Source organism: Natator depressus, chromosome 11, assembly GCF_965152275.1.
Source record: "Natator depressus isolate rNatDep1 chromosome 11, rNatDep2.hap1, whole genome shotgun sequence".
NCBI lineage: Eukaryota > Metazoa > Chordata > Testudines > Cheloniidae > Natator > Natator depressus.
In genome coordinates this window covers 64,699,960-64,716,314 of record NC_134244.1, presented here as the reverse complement: position 1 = coordinate 64,716,314, position 16,355 = coordinate 64,699,960, and the positions used below count along the sequence as shown (strand labels likewise).

General features: G+C 43.7%; 1 protein-coding gene across 2 annotated transcripts in view; it reads right to left on the bottom strand.

Moving 5' to 3' along the window:
* Window positions 1–16,355, bottom strand: part of CPS1 (carbamoyl-phosphate synthase 1) — a 153,376-nt gene that overhangs the window by 33,601 nt on the left and 103,420 nt on the right. For both annotated transcript variants that reach the window (XM_074968096.1, XM_074968097.1), the window contains exons 22-25: window positions 12,888–13,029; window positions 10,817–10,882; window positions 9,236–9,299; window positions 5,105–5,286 (exon numbers count right to left, since the gene is read on the bottom strand). In XM_074968096.1, the coding sequence (XP_074824197.1) occupies window positions 5,105–5,286; window positions 9,236–9,299; window positions 10,817–10,882; window positions 12,888–13,029 (454 nt within the window). The remainder of the gene's footprint in view (window positions 1–5,104; window positions 5,287–9,235; window positions 9,300–10,816; window positions 10,883–12,887; window positions 13,030–16,355) is intronic.

The window sequence follows — 16,355 nt, the reverse complement described above, 5'->3', positions numbered from 1 at the left end:
ACAAATAGGCAATAAAATGCCAGGGGAATTTTAGTAATACAAACCCTGCTTATATTTGTTTAATTGCAATGTGGTTATTTCCTCCTCTAATATAGATTCATTATATAGCACCTTTACACAGCACCTTTCAACTCAAAGGGCAGGAGAGCTTTTTACAATCCGCGTGCAGAAATATACAAACTATATACAGAGATCATGTCATCCATTTCTGACATGCAGCCATTTCTGGGATCAAAGGCTTTTGAAACAAATACACGCAAATTTAAGATGGAGCGAAACCCAGCTCAAGGGAGAGTTAGGTTGAAAGGATGTAATTATCTAACTTGAGGTTTCGCCAAGCCACTGGAGCTGATCACCCCCACGCTTATGAAAAGTCCCACGGGATGTGTAATGTCCAGCAGCGATAAGGCCCTTGGTTATATGTCCCATCCAAAAGAGAGCACCTCCAGCTTCCCAGCAGTTCCTTACCATCACCCTATGGCACTGGATCGATATTTCCCCTTTTCATCGCCCAGCCAAACCATGCTTACACTGCATGATCAAAACACATGTTCATTAATCCTAAATTTGTTTTAACATCCAGCCTTCCATCAAACATTCTCGCTTTTGCTTCTTTTCTGTCTCTCTGTATAGCAGCCTCAGGCCATGCCTACACCAGCACGTACTATGCAGCAAGCTGGGTTATAAATCTACAGCACTTCAGCATGCCGCGTGCTAGGTGTCCGTGGGGACTCTGCTGATGCGCACTAAAAGTTTCCCGGTGTGCACTGAGATAGTGGGCATCGGCGGGGTCCATACGCACACTTAGTGCGTGGCGTGCTGGAGCACAGTAGGTTTACACCACAGCTTGCCTTCCCTAAGTGCTCATGTAGATATGCTCTCACTCAGCATATCTCCATTTGCGGCTAGTGGACTGGCATATACATCTCATCTATGAAAACACAACATTGCAATACTACATATTGCGGATGGTATCTTGGACTCCAACCCCAGGAGCGGTGGAGAAGATGGGCTGCCCAAGCAGACAACAGAGGTCATAGGAGTTCCACCCCCAGAAGACGCATGGGCTGCGAGTTAACCCTCAGTGATAAGCCACTGAGAACACTGTTGTATTTTACAAGGGCTATGCTTACTAAAAGAATATTGCACTGACCTGCTAAGAATAACACTGTACTGCAGACCAACACGCGTGAAGGACAATGGGCTTTGTTACATACCAATTTATCATTAGTGATATTTTAATTCTAAAGTGAACCGAGTAACAACTTGGATAGTACTTATTTTAAAGGTACGCGGTCATTCCATAATTTCATGAAGATTTTATCCCGTTTATAATAAAATCTCTCTTTTCGTTTCCCCCTTGTTTTTACGCCATTAGTAACAGAGTTGGGATTTCTTTTTCACAGAGCTTGAAAACAAATTTAGACCATTAAAATGGTACCAGAGAGCCTCCTTTAGTTCTGTGAATTGCTTTGGAATAATCCTGGGAGCTTGATAAAGGATAGGAAGAGACCCTTAAACAGCCAGGTATTAAAAAGAAGTAGCAGCTCTGCTGGGAACAAGAACCCAATAAATCTGGCAACAGGAATTTTTTTAAAAAAAATCATTGTCTGCCATCTAAATTTTCAATAGAAAATCCCACACGTTCATGGTAAATTACAGTACTCCAAACGGTAACTGTTAGGGTATGTCTCCACGGCAATCGTGGGGTGTGACTGTAGGTCCTGGAGACATATCTGAGCTAGCTTTAATCTAGCTTGCTCGGGGACTGGAGCAGCGAAGCACTTGGACAGACTCCAGCACTTGGACAAGCCCACCTGGAACTCGCAAGGCTGGCACACACTGAAGTGCACACTGCCACAGCTTCACTGCCCTGTGGCTGCAATGTTGACACTCCGTTAGGCCTACAGCGCTCTCTCACTCTCATCCCTTCCTTTAGTTTCACAGAATGAGTGTGTGTGGCAGAGTTCAGAGTTGTGTCCAAAGACTATAAGGATTGGCAGGACTTAAACCCAGGCTGCAGAGCTACCAGGCAACCAACCTCCCCACGCTACTGCCTGGCAGCAGCTGTAACCTGGCCTTTCCATGCGACCCCCAATCCACAGAGGTTGCATGCCACGGGAAGTTTTCCCTCTTGTGATATGACTGAGTGATCCTTGACTGACTGAGTGATCTGGCTCCTTGATCCAAAAGGAGACCATAGAAGTGTCCAGGCAACAATGAAGACCTCTAGCTAGCTACCACAACTGCCCTGCTTCTCTGTTTCCAAGCTCCTAGTACTGACCTGGGCTCTGACTTGCATTCTGACTCCTGATGAACCCCTAAAGCCCCAACATGGCCCCTGATAGCTGGTATTGACCCTCAGCCTGATCCCTGACTCTGTCTCCAGCTCTGAACCTTGGCTTGACTCCTGACTCAAACTCTGGCTTGACCCTCAGCTTGACTCTTGATGCTGATACTGGCTCTGACCCCTGGCTACAGGTCCTGGCTCCCAAGCTTCTGCCACTAGTCCTGCTTACCTTTGCCCAGGATCCTGGCAGAAGTTATTGGGACTATTCCTGTGCTTAAAGTTAACTACGAGGGTGAGTATTTGCAGGATCAGTTAGGTTTAGTGTTGCAAAATTGCTCCCTCGTTTTTATTTAATCTTTCCTCAAGCATTGACTTTAATGGACATTTGCAAGCATTTGGCCCATTGCTTTTTAAAATAATATAATGTAGCAAGGAGTATATGTTAAACTATGCATTACAGGAGACCTGAGTTCTATTCTACTATCTGTCACTGCCCTGTTGGGAGATGATGGGAAAGGCACTTCACCACTCTGTGCTCAATTTCCCCATCTGTAAAATGGGGATAATGATTCTGTCCTCCTTTGTGAAGAATGTTGAGGTCTATTGAGGAAAAGCACTAGTTAAGAGCGAAGGATCAATCATCATCACTGTTAGGATATGTTCAATAACATAATCCGACATTTGCCTAATAACCTGAATGGTTTTAACATCTCCCTAGCAAACATCAAACAGCCCATGTTGATACTGCATGGAACCCAATCTAAAGTCTGTACAGTAGACTCTAAACCAGCAAGCAATTTAAAATATGTAGAGACAATTATACAGAGCAAATGAGGGTTACCCAGCTGGATACTTCAGCATCACGCTGTAGAGGTGCCCTTAGGGGTCTGACTTCAACACATGAAAAAAATAAGTCTAATAAGGAAATCGTTTACCTACCCCATTTTAACTGCTTCTCACATCTCCCCAAAATCCATTAATCCCTCTTTCACTTAATTACAGTCACTTCATTAGGACGAAGTAAACATGGTAACAACCGAATAATGAAGGAAATACAGTAACAACCAAATAATGAAGTCAGAGCAGTGAAGCGGGCTTAGTTTTATACAATACATCCAGCACCACCTCATACTTCGGTTCAGACTCCAGCTTCAACACCAGGTGCCACAGAACGTCCCAGACCATGCAGGGACAAACACTACACCTCTCAGCGTAACCCGGGTCAGAATCTGGATCAAGAAGTATAAATTCAGACCCACAAAGAACTGTCCTGTTGGGGGGAATTTACAGATAAACCAGATTTCAATATAAATCCATTATTCTCTTCATGTGCATTTTCTTACCTTAGCTGCTAATTACCAAAGCTATTTGTGTTTAAATGAGCATTTTCTCCCTCATTACCCGTCTCTACCTTCTCTTTGATCCTGCTGTTAATATGTGCTGTGTTTCATCAGCATTATTTCTCTGACAGGCTGTCAGACTAATTTTCCCCACACTCAAGGTTCAGAGCTTCAGTTTTGGTTAAGCAACTGAGTTTAGATGCTTATTTAGATGAACCACATGCAAACTTTTCAAGTGAGCAGAACTGGGCTGACAGTCTGAGGAGCGGAATCACAATTTGCAACAGTCTATCCAGAATCTGTGCTTTTCAACTACTGTCTGTGTTTTTACCAACACTTTATAGGAAGTAGAAAGGAGCGAGAAGGTAAATGGATCTGTCCATGCCAGGAAAAGCCATTCTGAAGATGGACACAGATTGCAGTTTCGAGAATGGCTTCCAAGAACAAGTAAACAGCATTATAGGTCTGATTGGCTTTTTTCTTGTTTTTAATGTACCATCAGAAAATGGCCAAGCTACAATAATATCCTTAGAAACCTGCTTCCATTTGCAAAACAACAGTTGAATCAACTCGTTACATATTGAAAAGAGAGTCTGGAAAATATCAAAATAAACCACAGCCATCGCATGGGCTGGGGTTTGCAAAGTTGCTTAAGGGAGTTAGGCAGCCAACTCCCACCAAATTTCAACAAGGCTTCAGTGCATAATTCCCCTAGGCTCATTTGAAAATCTCAACCATGAAGCCCACATCTGTGGAATACAAACACTATGCCAGTGGCTCTCAAGCTTTTCCATACTGGGACTGAGACCTTTTCCAGACCTCCATCCCGCCAAATCCCTCCCCCATCTAGTCATGACCCCTCTGCAAAATGGACTCCCTCCCCTCTATTTAGTAATATGGGAAGGGCAGGGTGGTTGCGACCTCCCGACACATGTTTGTGACTCCCCGGTTAGGAACCCCTGCACTACATTATTGGCCCAACTTTCACTGCACACACAACTGTCATTTGCATTCCCTACCTCCTTCCTCACGGCCTGCCTGCCTGCCACCCGCCAGCCCCACCTTTGGAAATCATCCAGCATGTAACCACTACACTATAAGGTCTGACCCTGAAAGCACTTCAGTTCACTTTAGCATTAAGCATGTGAGTCGTTCCACATGCTTCAAGTTAAGCATGTGCCTAAATGTTTGCAGATTTGGGAACTAAGGCTCAGAACTGCAAAAGCAGAAAAATGTGGGCAGTAAATGACTGTGCAACAAATTAAATCTGCTTGTAAATATTGCATCATATGTCACCTTTGCAAAATCACTTAATATTTATTTGGCGTTATTGAACAGTCTGCTAGGAATAGCAACGGTGCGCAAAATGGGTCTAAAAGCACCCCAGCCAAAGCAGCAAGGGAGATGAATGTTGAGAAGTTTGGTCTGCTTTAGGGGCTTTTTGTTGTTGCTGCTTAGATTTCTTTTCCTTTACCTCGTGTTGGTAGATGTCCAGGATCCTCTCCAATGACAGCTCCTCGAAGTACAGTCTGTCACACTCATCAAAATCTGTGCTCACTGTCTCCGGGTTGCAATTCACCACAGCGGTCTTGTAGCCCAGCTGACGCAGCGTGCGGATGCTGGAGACAGCACACCAATCAAACTCTACGCTGCTGCCTGTCAGGAGGAAGAACAAGAAGAGTAAGAGGGAGAAGGATGCAGTAACAGCAGGGAGTACAGACAAACACTTATGGCAGCCACGCTTAAAGGAAAAGAACAACATCACTTGTCAGGTCAGGCCAAGAAATCTAACTGCCCTTGCATGGTAAGGGTACGAGCCCTTAAATATAGGTTCTCAAGCGTAACATGTGCATTGGCTCAGCTGCTCAGGGAAGACAGGCCTCCATCACGTCTGTCTGATAGCATGCATGCAGGTACACTTGTCCATCTTAACTGGACAACTGCTGCTGCTTTCCAATACACGCACTTTGTCTGGAGAGCCTTTAAGCCAAGAGGCATAAGCTAGGAGGTGCCTAACTTCACTGGACAGTATTAGTTGTGATTTATCATTTATTCCATAAAGTACAGAAGTGCTATAAAGAGGAGGAAAAGCTTATATCTACAAAGATACTGTTTGAAAGAAAAAGCAAAATGATAAGGAGAGTGTGTGTTTGTTTCTTCCCCCCTAGCTCAGTGGTTTGCAACCTTTTTTCCATGTGTGGAACCCTGACAAATTTCTAATGGAGATGCGGACCCCTTTGGAAATCTTAAACATAGTCTGCAGACCCCCAGGGGTCCACGGACCACAGGGTGAAAAGCACAAGTCTAGAGAGCAGAACACTTTTAGTTTACATGTTGTTTAGTTAACAGACAGTAAGTCTGATTTTCCATTGGCTTGCACCTCATGTAGTCAAATTAGAATGGGAACATTTTACAGCAGGGGTGGGCAAACTTTTTGGGCCGAGGCCCACATCTGGGTATGGAAATTGCATGGCGGGCCATGAATGCTCATGAAATTGGGGGTTGGGGTCTGGGAGGGGGTGAGGACTCTGGCTGGGGGTGTGGGCTCTGGGGTGGAGCTGGGGATGAGGGGTAGTGGGTGCAGGAGGGTGCTTCAGGCTGGTTTGGAGGGCAGGAGGGGGATCAGGGCTGGGGCAGGGGGTTGGGGTGCAGAAGGGAGTCAGGGGTGCCGGCTCCGGGCGGCGCTTACCTCAAGCAGCTCCCAGAAGCAGCGGCATGTTCCCTCTGTAGCTCCTATGTGGTGGCGCAGCCAGGCGCCTCTGCGCGCTGCCCTGTCCACGGGCACCGTCCCTGCAGCTCCCATTGACAGCAGTTCCTGGCCAATGGGAGCTGCAGGGACGGCGCTTGGGGTGGGGGCAGCGTGCAGAGCCCCTTGGCTGTCCCTACGTGTAGGAGGCGGAGGGGGGAATGCCACCGCTTCCAGGAGCCTCATGGAGCAGGACAAGCCCCTGACCCCACTCCCCGGTGGGAGCTCGAGGGCCAGATTAAAACATCTGGTGGGCCAGATGTGACCTCTGGGCTGTAGTTTGCCTACCCCTGTTTTACAGCAACTCTGCCCTATGGTGTTAATGACTAAATAAGACGCAGGTCAATGAAGAAGCATGCCTGTAGTGTCCAGTGGCTAGTATTACATACATTTCTGAGCTACAATGTGTAAGTGGCTCATCATAAACAGAGAAAGATGTGTCTTCAAATTTAAGGAACATCGTTAGATTGGTATGCTTATGATCTATTCAAAAAGAGCTTGAACTCACCCTGAGTTACATGATCGTTAACTATATGTATGGTTATTTTATATATAATTGTGTTACAAGTTCTGTACGAAATTCAAACAGCACAGAATTGCTCTTTCCACAATATCTAGTAACATAGAGGTCACTCACTGATGGACACACAATTAAATTTCCACGTTCCTCTCAAGCTAGAGTCTTGAGTGAACTGCATGTTTCATTCATTCATTGTGAGCTGTTGAGTATAGAAAAAAATCCCCAAATTGGAACTGGACCTTTCCAACAGAGGTCACCAAAACGTCATCAGCCATTTTAATTGAATTTCAATTATTCAAGTGTCCTTACATTTACAGGAAGCCCAATTTTGAGACATGAATGTCATTTGTGGTCAGCATTTCAATGTATTGGATTTAAACCTGGAAAATCGCAGAATGTGTGCAAGTATATTCCAGGCACATCCAGGAATTGCCATGTCCAGCTGCAGAGGGCCTGCAGTCAATTAGTAATACTGATAAGCACCCGTGAAGAGGTACACTAGTGTAAGCAGACAGTCAACGTATTTGTGCCAGTTTACATCATATCTTAATTTGGCACCTTATATTTATCAAAATGACAACAAGACAAACAAAAGTTTAGGAGCATGGGGCACTGTTTAAAAATACACAATATAACCTAGTCGTTTTTAATTACTCTTGACTTGTGCATGTTGTCACAATTATCTTGCACAGAACAGGTCCACAGTTTCTAAACAGAAAGCTTTTTCCCATCAAAAATGGCCTTTATTTTAAAACAAACTTCCTGTGTAAAATCGTTGGCATTATCAATATTTTGTTTTTTTCACAAAATTTTCTGAGAAATGTTTCCCAATATTTTGATACAAAGATGTACTGAAATCATTATCGACATTTCTGGTTTACCTAAAAACCAGCTGTCGAGAAGAAAATGTGGGTTTGGGGAACGTTTTTTAATGATTTTTACAAAAGTTTTGATTTGAAATTTCAATTTCAAATATTGTAGAAATGTCTGTGAAAAAAACAGGAGATTGATCCATTTTGAATCAAGAGAAATGGAAACAATTCTGAAATTTTCACAGACACACTCTTCCCATTTTTGACCAGTTCTAGTCCTGCAAACATAAGAATGTGGAGAAAACTAGATGGACCTCACTGAATTACAACTTCTCTTTGATTTTACGAGAGACAGCATATGAAACTACAAAACTGCCTTCCAAGGATTAGTAAAGAAGAAACTACCACCTCAGTCATTGCACTAGGAAAAGGTATTCAGAAGTGCAAGTAATCAGTCCCTGCATCCCCATGCTTTAAGCTTTCCTTTGCTTTTACTGGAGATGATCATGCTTTTTTCTAAATGACAAAACATAGAGGATCAAGGTCAGGACCATGCTCTTTATCCAAAATAATAACTAGTTCTAGGTGAATACTGCAAAATAGTTTCCTCAAATATTTGCTTGAATTGTTCAACAACATTGCAGCCCTTTTGTGTTTACTTTCTGCTAATATGTTTATTGACAGGAATGCTCATAGATACAGCAAATAAAAGAGAATACTCCTGGAGAATTAATTCTGATTTCATTCATCTGAATATTCACACTGTAAACCTGATTTGAAGAGCTATGATCCTCGAATCAGGGACCTGAAACATACCATGTGACTTGCATGTCCGAACAAAACTAATCAACATAGTCTGAATTTCAGATATTGACGGCTTTCAGCAAACTTCTTGTGAATGACTTATAGACCAAACATTGCACAGCAAATATTTCTGAATAGGGAATAAATGTTAATAATTGCAAGCTGTTCGGGGACAATTCATCAACAGAAGACGTGGTGAAAATTACCAAATTACTCACTGCAAGCTATTGGCCCAGCTCAAAGAATTACAAAAAACAAGTATTTTTCTATTATTATCACAGTGGTCTACTGAAACAGCGCACTTAATCCTCCAAACAAGAAGGGGCTGAACACAACCATATACTATCATCAGCATAAATAAGGATTTATCAGCTGGCGCACGTGCATTCAAACTATCCTAGGTCTAACAGCAATGAATTTGGATACAAGATACTAAATTCCAAGAGCCTTAATGTTAGCTGCAAATAAGAAATAAAAAACATCTCCATGGAAATCATCGATAGGTGTTATGATCCAGTTACAGCTGAACAATAACAAGAAGGCTCCTTTTTTATTTCCAGAGCATGAAATGAAGTCCCCAAGCAAATGGAAAAGGCAAGCTCTGTATTTGGAATTCACATGCTATATACTGTGTCCTTGCAGTTTTGTTACCATTGAAAAGAGTATCAAATGAACCTCAAGAATTCCCAGGATGGCTTTAGTGTGGAAGGGGGACAGATTTACCTATGTGATACGGTCCACAGCCCAACACCATCATTCCATGGTCATCAAATTTTACATCATTCTCCTAAGGAAGAAGGGAGAGAAGTCATGAGGAGCTATACCCAGCAGCCCTTACTCTGTGTTTATGAGAACAAAACATTTCTAATGCTCAGCCCATATCCAAAAGCAAGACACCCAGCGCTCGAGTCTGATCTCATTTACTGCAGTGTAAATCAGGCAAAACTCCATTCAAGTCAGTGGAGTTATACCTCAATGGGACGAGGCCCTCAGATTCTGCTGGCCTTAAGTATTATGGTTGATGTGGATCTCTACAGTTTCGGAAGAACAAATGTCAGTCCCATTATTCAGTGTAGGATTCTTTCTTAAATTATAATGATTTGCTGCTAACAACCTGAAAAGGTGACTCACAAGTGCAGGAAGAAGCCCCACAGAAGGCACCATACAACAAAATAACAGTAAGAGACCCTTCCTATCCTGTGGTCAGCCCAGAGCACCTGTGCTTGGCACTTGATGCTACAGCACAAGAGACCCAGGTTTATGTCTGTGCATGGCCTTTCACTCAAGGAAGCTGGCTACAAAGAGGAAATTTGAGGGAGAAGGAGGAAGAGAAAATGCCCTGAGGAGGAGCAAGGGGATAAAGTCTTCAGTGGAAGATGTGGAAGTGAAAAATAAGACAGACAGCTAATGAGGAAAGGGTTATGCCGGTTTGACAGAATGACTTGATGTATTCTATTTCTCTGGAAGTATTTACCGCACAGTGCAGTCACAGTCCAGACTACTAGGGAGCTAACGTTTCCTTTGCTATTTTCCTAACAGTTACATGACCGAGTAAAGCTAGGGTAGCTATGAATAGCCCATAGTTTTCATAAAGATTTCCATCATGCAGGATATTCAGTGGCCAATGGATTGGTGGGCCTAATTTCTCGGAGATGGGTTGTCTGCAGCGTTCCCTCTAATTTTTGACAGGCCGTGTGCGCAAAAAATTTCTTCTGTGCCAATTTTTGACAGGCCATGTGCACAAAAAATGTCTTCTGTGCAAATTTTTGTGCTTCAGTGCAAATTTTTGTGCACGCCCTGTTTTGCTGTGTGCGCAGGGTTTAGGATCTGTGTGCACACACGCACAGCTTAGAGGGAACAGTGGTTGTCTGCATCACAAAACAGCCAGCGACAAGGACCCTGATGGCCCCCTGGTTGGCAGATTCAGCAGAGAAGCCAAAGACTGAATAGCCCCTGGATAATAAGATATGGATCCACTCCCCCACAGAGGGTCTAAGGATTGAGGCACATTGGTGGGGCATTGTGGGGAAGTTGTCACTGTTGGAGTGCACGCTATGCCCATTCTGCAGTGAGAGGCTTCAAGTGCTGTCAGTAGAGGACCTTCCAATTAATGCACCGAGAAAATGTTTAGGAAGAAGAATGTTCCAGGCCGACCCAAATGGGACTATGCATAATGCCATCTGAAACAGTTACCAGCTATAGAAAATGAGAATTAACTGAAAGGTCTCTAGAGAATCTAACCATGGAAGAAGGAGAGACATTAGAATATGCCGCAGCTATACTGTAGCATTTGACACCACCTACCTCCCCGTTGTACGTGACGTAGAGATAGTTCGTTACTGCAGGGTATTCTGCTGCCAGCGTGTCAATCTGTAAAGGGGGAACATTATGAATCAACAGGTGCAAGATTTTTTTTCTTTTGTTTCCCATTTTGCATTTCAATCCAGCCACTCACTCGCTGCTTTCCAGCCACTCCCTCGCAGAAAGAGAAGGTAAATTAGCAGTTCTGATGCCCTTCTTTCACAGTCTGACCTCCTTCCCTTGTGTCCCTAGCTTTCAAGTCAATCCTCTCCTCCACATGAGACTCCTTTGTTTCCCTCTCACGCTGCTCCCTCCACACTCCAGCTTTCCCTCCCACACTGCCTATGCATGCACACTGCCAAGCTCCTTTAGCGAAAGGCATCATGGTCCAGAGACATTTTCCATGGTAAATCCATCCTCTTGTCCCTCTGCACTCCCCTCTCCTTCTAACTATCTTTACTTCTCCTCCACGGGTGAATCTTGTGCTGCCACCTGTTTCATTAGCACAGAATGAAGCTAAATGCAGGTTAAGTGGAACACTTTATTAAACCCTGTGCATTGCATCCAGCCTAACTCCTCTTCCTGTTCCACCGATGTCCTATCGACAACAGCCCCCCACAGAACATCGGCCCACTGACTCCAGTTCCACTTATCCTGACGCACCCTCCACTGGTAGTTCTTCTCCAACTTTGAGGCTCCACTGTACTCAAACTGCCCTCACCAAGTTCACCAGGGACCTTGGGGTGCTTTTCTGTTCTTATTGCTGATCTGCCGGCTGCCTCTGAAAGAATTAGTCACTCTCACTTCCACAGTGAGCACAAACACTCTGTTCTTGAGGATCATCATGACTACGGATGGTAGAAATATTCACTAGCAGTTGTTATAATGTAGCCCCTCCCTTGGTTAGTTTCTTCCAGTGTATTTTTTGCATGTAGATATTCACCAGACAGCCTGGAGGAATAATTTTCAGACTGTGGGTGGTTCACAAACTATTTCCATCAACTGTTTCCCTCTCGTTCTACATAGCATACGGTTGACCATCCATAAGTCATGTGCTGTTGTTACAGCTACCAGAATGGATAGCTGAAACAAGGAGCATAATGAACAGGGAATACCAATAAAGCACTGCCGGGATGAATTTTACATGCTAAACTCAAGAAATTTTCTAGATTATTAAATATTTTCATGAATACCCATCGGCTGCCCAAACACTAGTGAGGAATGAATAATATGACTGTATGTTATTAGCACCATATAAGTGTCTGCCATTCATTACTATTATTACGGAATGTATTTGCAAGGCTTGGCAAGTTTGCCTAGACCAGGTGAGGACAAGAAAGGAAAACACCAGCTGGGGAGCAAAAGGATATTTGGCATCTGGAATTGGGCCTACGGATACAGATGGGCCCTCCAAGCACTTTCAAGAACATTCAATGATTTTTTTTCTAAGGACAAAAACCAGCTGCTAGCACTTGAGTATCAGCATCCCTTAAATGAAAGGCGAAATGACAATGGAACACCTATGAAGCACTTATGACATCGTCATGAATACCAGATGAACTCATTATGCTCAGTGCTATCACAATGAATACCAAACGAACCCTTACTGATGGGACACTTAAAATAAAGCATTTCCCTCTAAAAAGTTACGACCAAGAGCAAACAAGCTAGCTATACTTTTCAGGGTCACAAGGTGGTGGGTTAGCAGTGGTGCTTTCAGCCTTTCGCATTTTACTGCAGCTATAGGGCAAGGTTTCAATCAAGGCCACTCAAAAGAAGTGTCTCTCTCTTTGGGGGCTGAGAAAGGAAGTGTATTCTCACTTTCCTTCCACTGTTGCCAGCTGCTGCATTAAGGGCTGCAGAACCGGACCAAGAGCTGGGGGAGAATAAGATAGAAAGGTAAAATCTTGGCTCCATTAAAGTCAATGCCAAAACTCCTCTTGACTTCAATGGAGCTTGCTTTCCTATATTGTTCCTACCAGCCTATTAACCTCATGTCTCCTCCATCATCACAGGTCCCCAGACCCCCAACCCAACGGCAGTGCTGCCAAAGCAGACATGCTTCATACTGTACCTGTTTCACTGAAGGCTTTATGTTCTTCTTCAGCCTCAGCTCCCGGGTCTGGGCCTCAGTCACTCCAAGGCATTTCCCAATCTGCTTATCTGAGAAGCCGATCTGTTTGGCCCTCCTCATTGTTTCTTCTGGAATTGACTCACTGGGATTAAATATAAGACACACACAGTCCTTTACGGTAACAGATGAGCATGTGTGAATCTGTGTCTGCCATGTGGTACCCAGAGATGGCCGCTGCCAGAGCATGTGTGTTTACAGGGAAGACGGCGGAGAAGAGATGGGCTCAGCTAATCCTAAGCCATCAGATCCTTGTCTTACACACAAGAGACTACCTCTGTATGTCCCCTGCAGACAACTACTCGATAAAGCATATATGCACATCTGGGCGGCTGGGATTCAAATCCTTTTCCTTCAGCAGCAAAAGCACCATTCTGAACTAAAGGACAGCTCCCCTAGCTAATAGCCCCATCCCCTCAGCCGGCAAGCCACTAGAGGGCCACATCACACTCATACACACAAAGCCAGTCCAGCACAATATTAACTGAACAGATATCTCACAGGTGCCTGTTCCCCATCTTCAGGTTCAGGGTATCCAAAATCTCCCACCCACAACCCATTCTACCCCCAACTTCACTCTGGTTTGTCTTTTTTTCTCCCATTGTAAATTTAAAAACATAGGAACTGCCAGACTGAATCAGACCCAAAGTCTGTCTAGCCCAGAGTCCTGTCTCTGACAGTGGTCAGCACCAGATGATCGAGAAGAAAGTGCAAACACCTTGAAGGAGGTAGTTATGGTATAACCTACTCACCAATGGAATTTTCTCCTAACCCCATCAGTCCATGGTTGATTTGTACCCTGAAGCATGACAGTCTATATACCTTTAAACAATCACTCATCCTAGATATATAAAATGGTGAGTCCTTAGCTAAACATTTAGGCTCCATGCTATCAAGTGACGATGAGTTCCACAGGCTAATATGCCGAGGTAAACATTTTCTTCTATCAATTTAAAATGTGTTCCTTTTCACTGAACTTCTCTTCCTTCTTGCGTTAAGAAAGATGATAAACAGGCACACCCGATTTACCTTCTGTATCCCATTCATTATTTCATATTTAATTTCAACAAGATTTCTCAGCATCCCCTAGGTTTAATTCTTCTCTTTCCTTTTTTTCTCTTTTCAGACATCACATATTTTGGTACCTTCACCAAGTCCCCTATGCTCTGGCCACCTCTGCACATCCCCAGCTGAACTGCATGTGTCTTGCCAGCTCTCTTTTTTCATTTTTAATCTCCATTCCCATTTTTCTCCCTCCTCTATCAGCTTATGTTTCTTTCTTTGCCTCTATCTGTTGCTGTGGTAAAGCTTCTGTTCTCTCTCTGGTTTCTAAGCTACCTTTTCTAAGCTAAGCTTTTGCAAACCATAAAAAAGCCTACATACTTTTATCAGCACTTCTGTTTCCATATTCATTGCCAAGAGCATCCTTGCTTGCCCAATAAATCAATATTTTATATGCAAGCAAGCACTGAATCAGGAAAGAGGAAATGATTAACAAATAAGCTATTTTCCTAAATCAGAGCTTTTGAATTATTGTCCTTGGCTTTGTGGTATTTTTAAATAAATATCACTGTGTTATCTGAGGGGGAAGAGAGGCGGGAAGTCTCATTTACTGGAATGCTTCCGAAAGCAGAAAGGCATTGGACTGGATTTGTCACTCACACCAGTTTAAATAACAAGCTGCTCAATTCACTCCATTGGAGTCTGACTGATAAAAAACAGGTGCAAGTCACAGGAGAGTCAAAGCCCATGGTTTGGATTCTAATCCCTGATCAGACACTTAAGTATTTCAATGAGAGTTTGGCACCTATGTGCCTTGAAAGATCTGGGCCTTATGCCATTTGTTACTTGCCCAAAGCCACATCTCACTTCCTCAGTTTCCCCATCTGCAATGTGGTGATAATATGACATACCTGTCTCATAAGGGAGTTGGGATTCGCTAGTTAATATTTGCATAGTTTTAAAGATGAAATGTGTGGTATAAATGCTACACATTAGAGTTACAGTGAGAAATTCATTCCATAGTGAAAGTAGAGCTTGGGGGTTCTGTCTTGCTGGCAGAGGGCTGAGCACGGGAATACCACCTTATATCCTTCAAAGTCTGCTAATACTCCTCTCCTTAATTCTCACTGTAGAACACTATTGTTTTCTAGTGTCGAGAGAGAAAGGGCCTGATCCAACACCCACTGATGTTAATGGAAAGACTCCCATTGACTTTACTGGGTTTGGATTTGGTCCCATATGCATAGAAAATTCCCAGGGAATGACCCACCGCTGCTGCATCTCAATGGATTTATTAAGGTCCAATTTCCCCTAGATTATCTTCCCTCTCCAGTGCAATACTCATAGGTTCACTTTGGGCTAGTTCCATTTCCTAAGCATCCCCATTGCTTTCAGCGGAAGGGCAGGCCATACAGCAAGATCTGCATATGCCACTGCTGGATTCAGGCTTGAGACCCATTTGTGCGTATGCAAACAGAAATTCTTGGGGCAGTAGCTTAATATTTCATGTGCCCATGAAGTAGTACAGACACGCAAGGCTGTAATGCTTTCCCAGAAGGGAAGAGGGCCAAAAACGTCTGTCTCTTCTCTGGCAAAACAGACGCCCAGCCTCACTAGCAATTAGCGAGGACACAGCTGAGTTTGATTCATCTCTTAGATTCTGTGTTACCTAAGTATGAGTGAGTGGACCTGACCCCAGGAAAATGAGCTGGTTGCTGCGTGCTCTCTCTGCTGCCTCCAGAAGACATGGGGCGGGCTGCCATTTGATTACTGACAGAGAAAGAAAATTGCCTTCATTTGCAGCTTGCTTCAATTCAGCTTTTTTTATATCTCATCATGATACCCCCCCCCCCCCCAAAAAAAGCCTGTAAATCTGAAGACATGACTCATTAGCCCTGGGCTAGTGACTTAGACAAGGGTTGAACTCTTAGTCGTCAAACAAGAAGATGACTAATTTTGCACGGGATGACATGAGTGACTAGCTAATTTGCCATACCCGTGGGGAATGAGATAGTATCTTTTCTTATCATCTTTAGAACCCCATTTTGGGGTGCTCTGAAGAGATATCACTTCCGGGGGACTAGCGATGAAAAGGGATTTCAGTGTAGTTAATAAGCAAGATGCCATGAGAGCCTCATATCAGACAGTGTTCAACAAGGAAAAATGAATGTCGTGTTTTCTCACGTCTTCATGCCTTACTGAGTGTACGTAGTATACAAAGGAGAGTATGTGTAGTAAGTACATACAGAGAGAGATGGGTGGTATCCTCACACCATTCAGGTTAATAGACGTTTTGCCACTGACTTCATTGGGGCCAAAATTTTACCCTAAAAGTGGGCATGTGCTATTACCCTGAGTTAAAACACCCTCCCCCCCACAAATATTGGGAGGTGTTTGAAATCTGGGTCC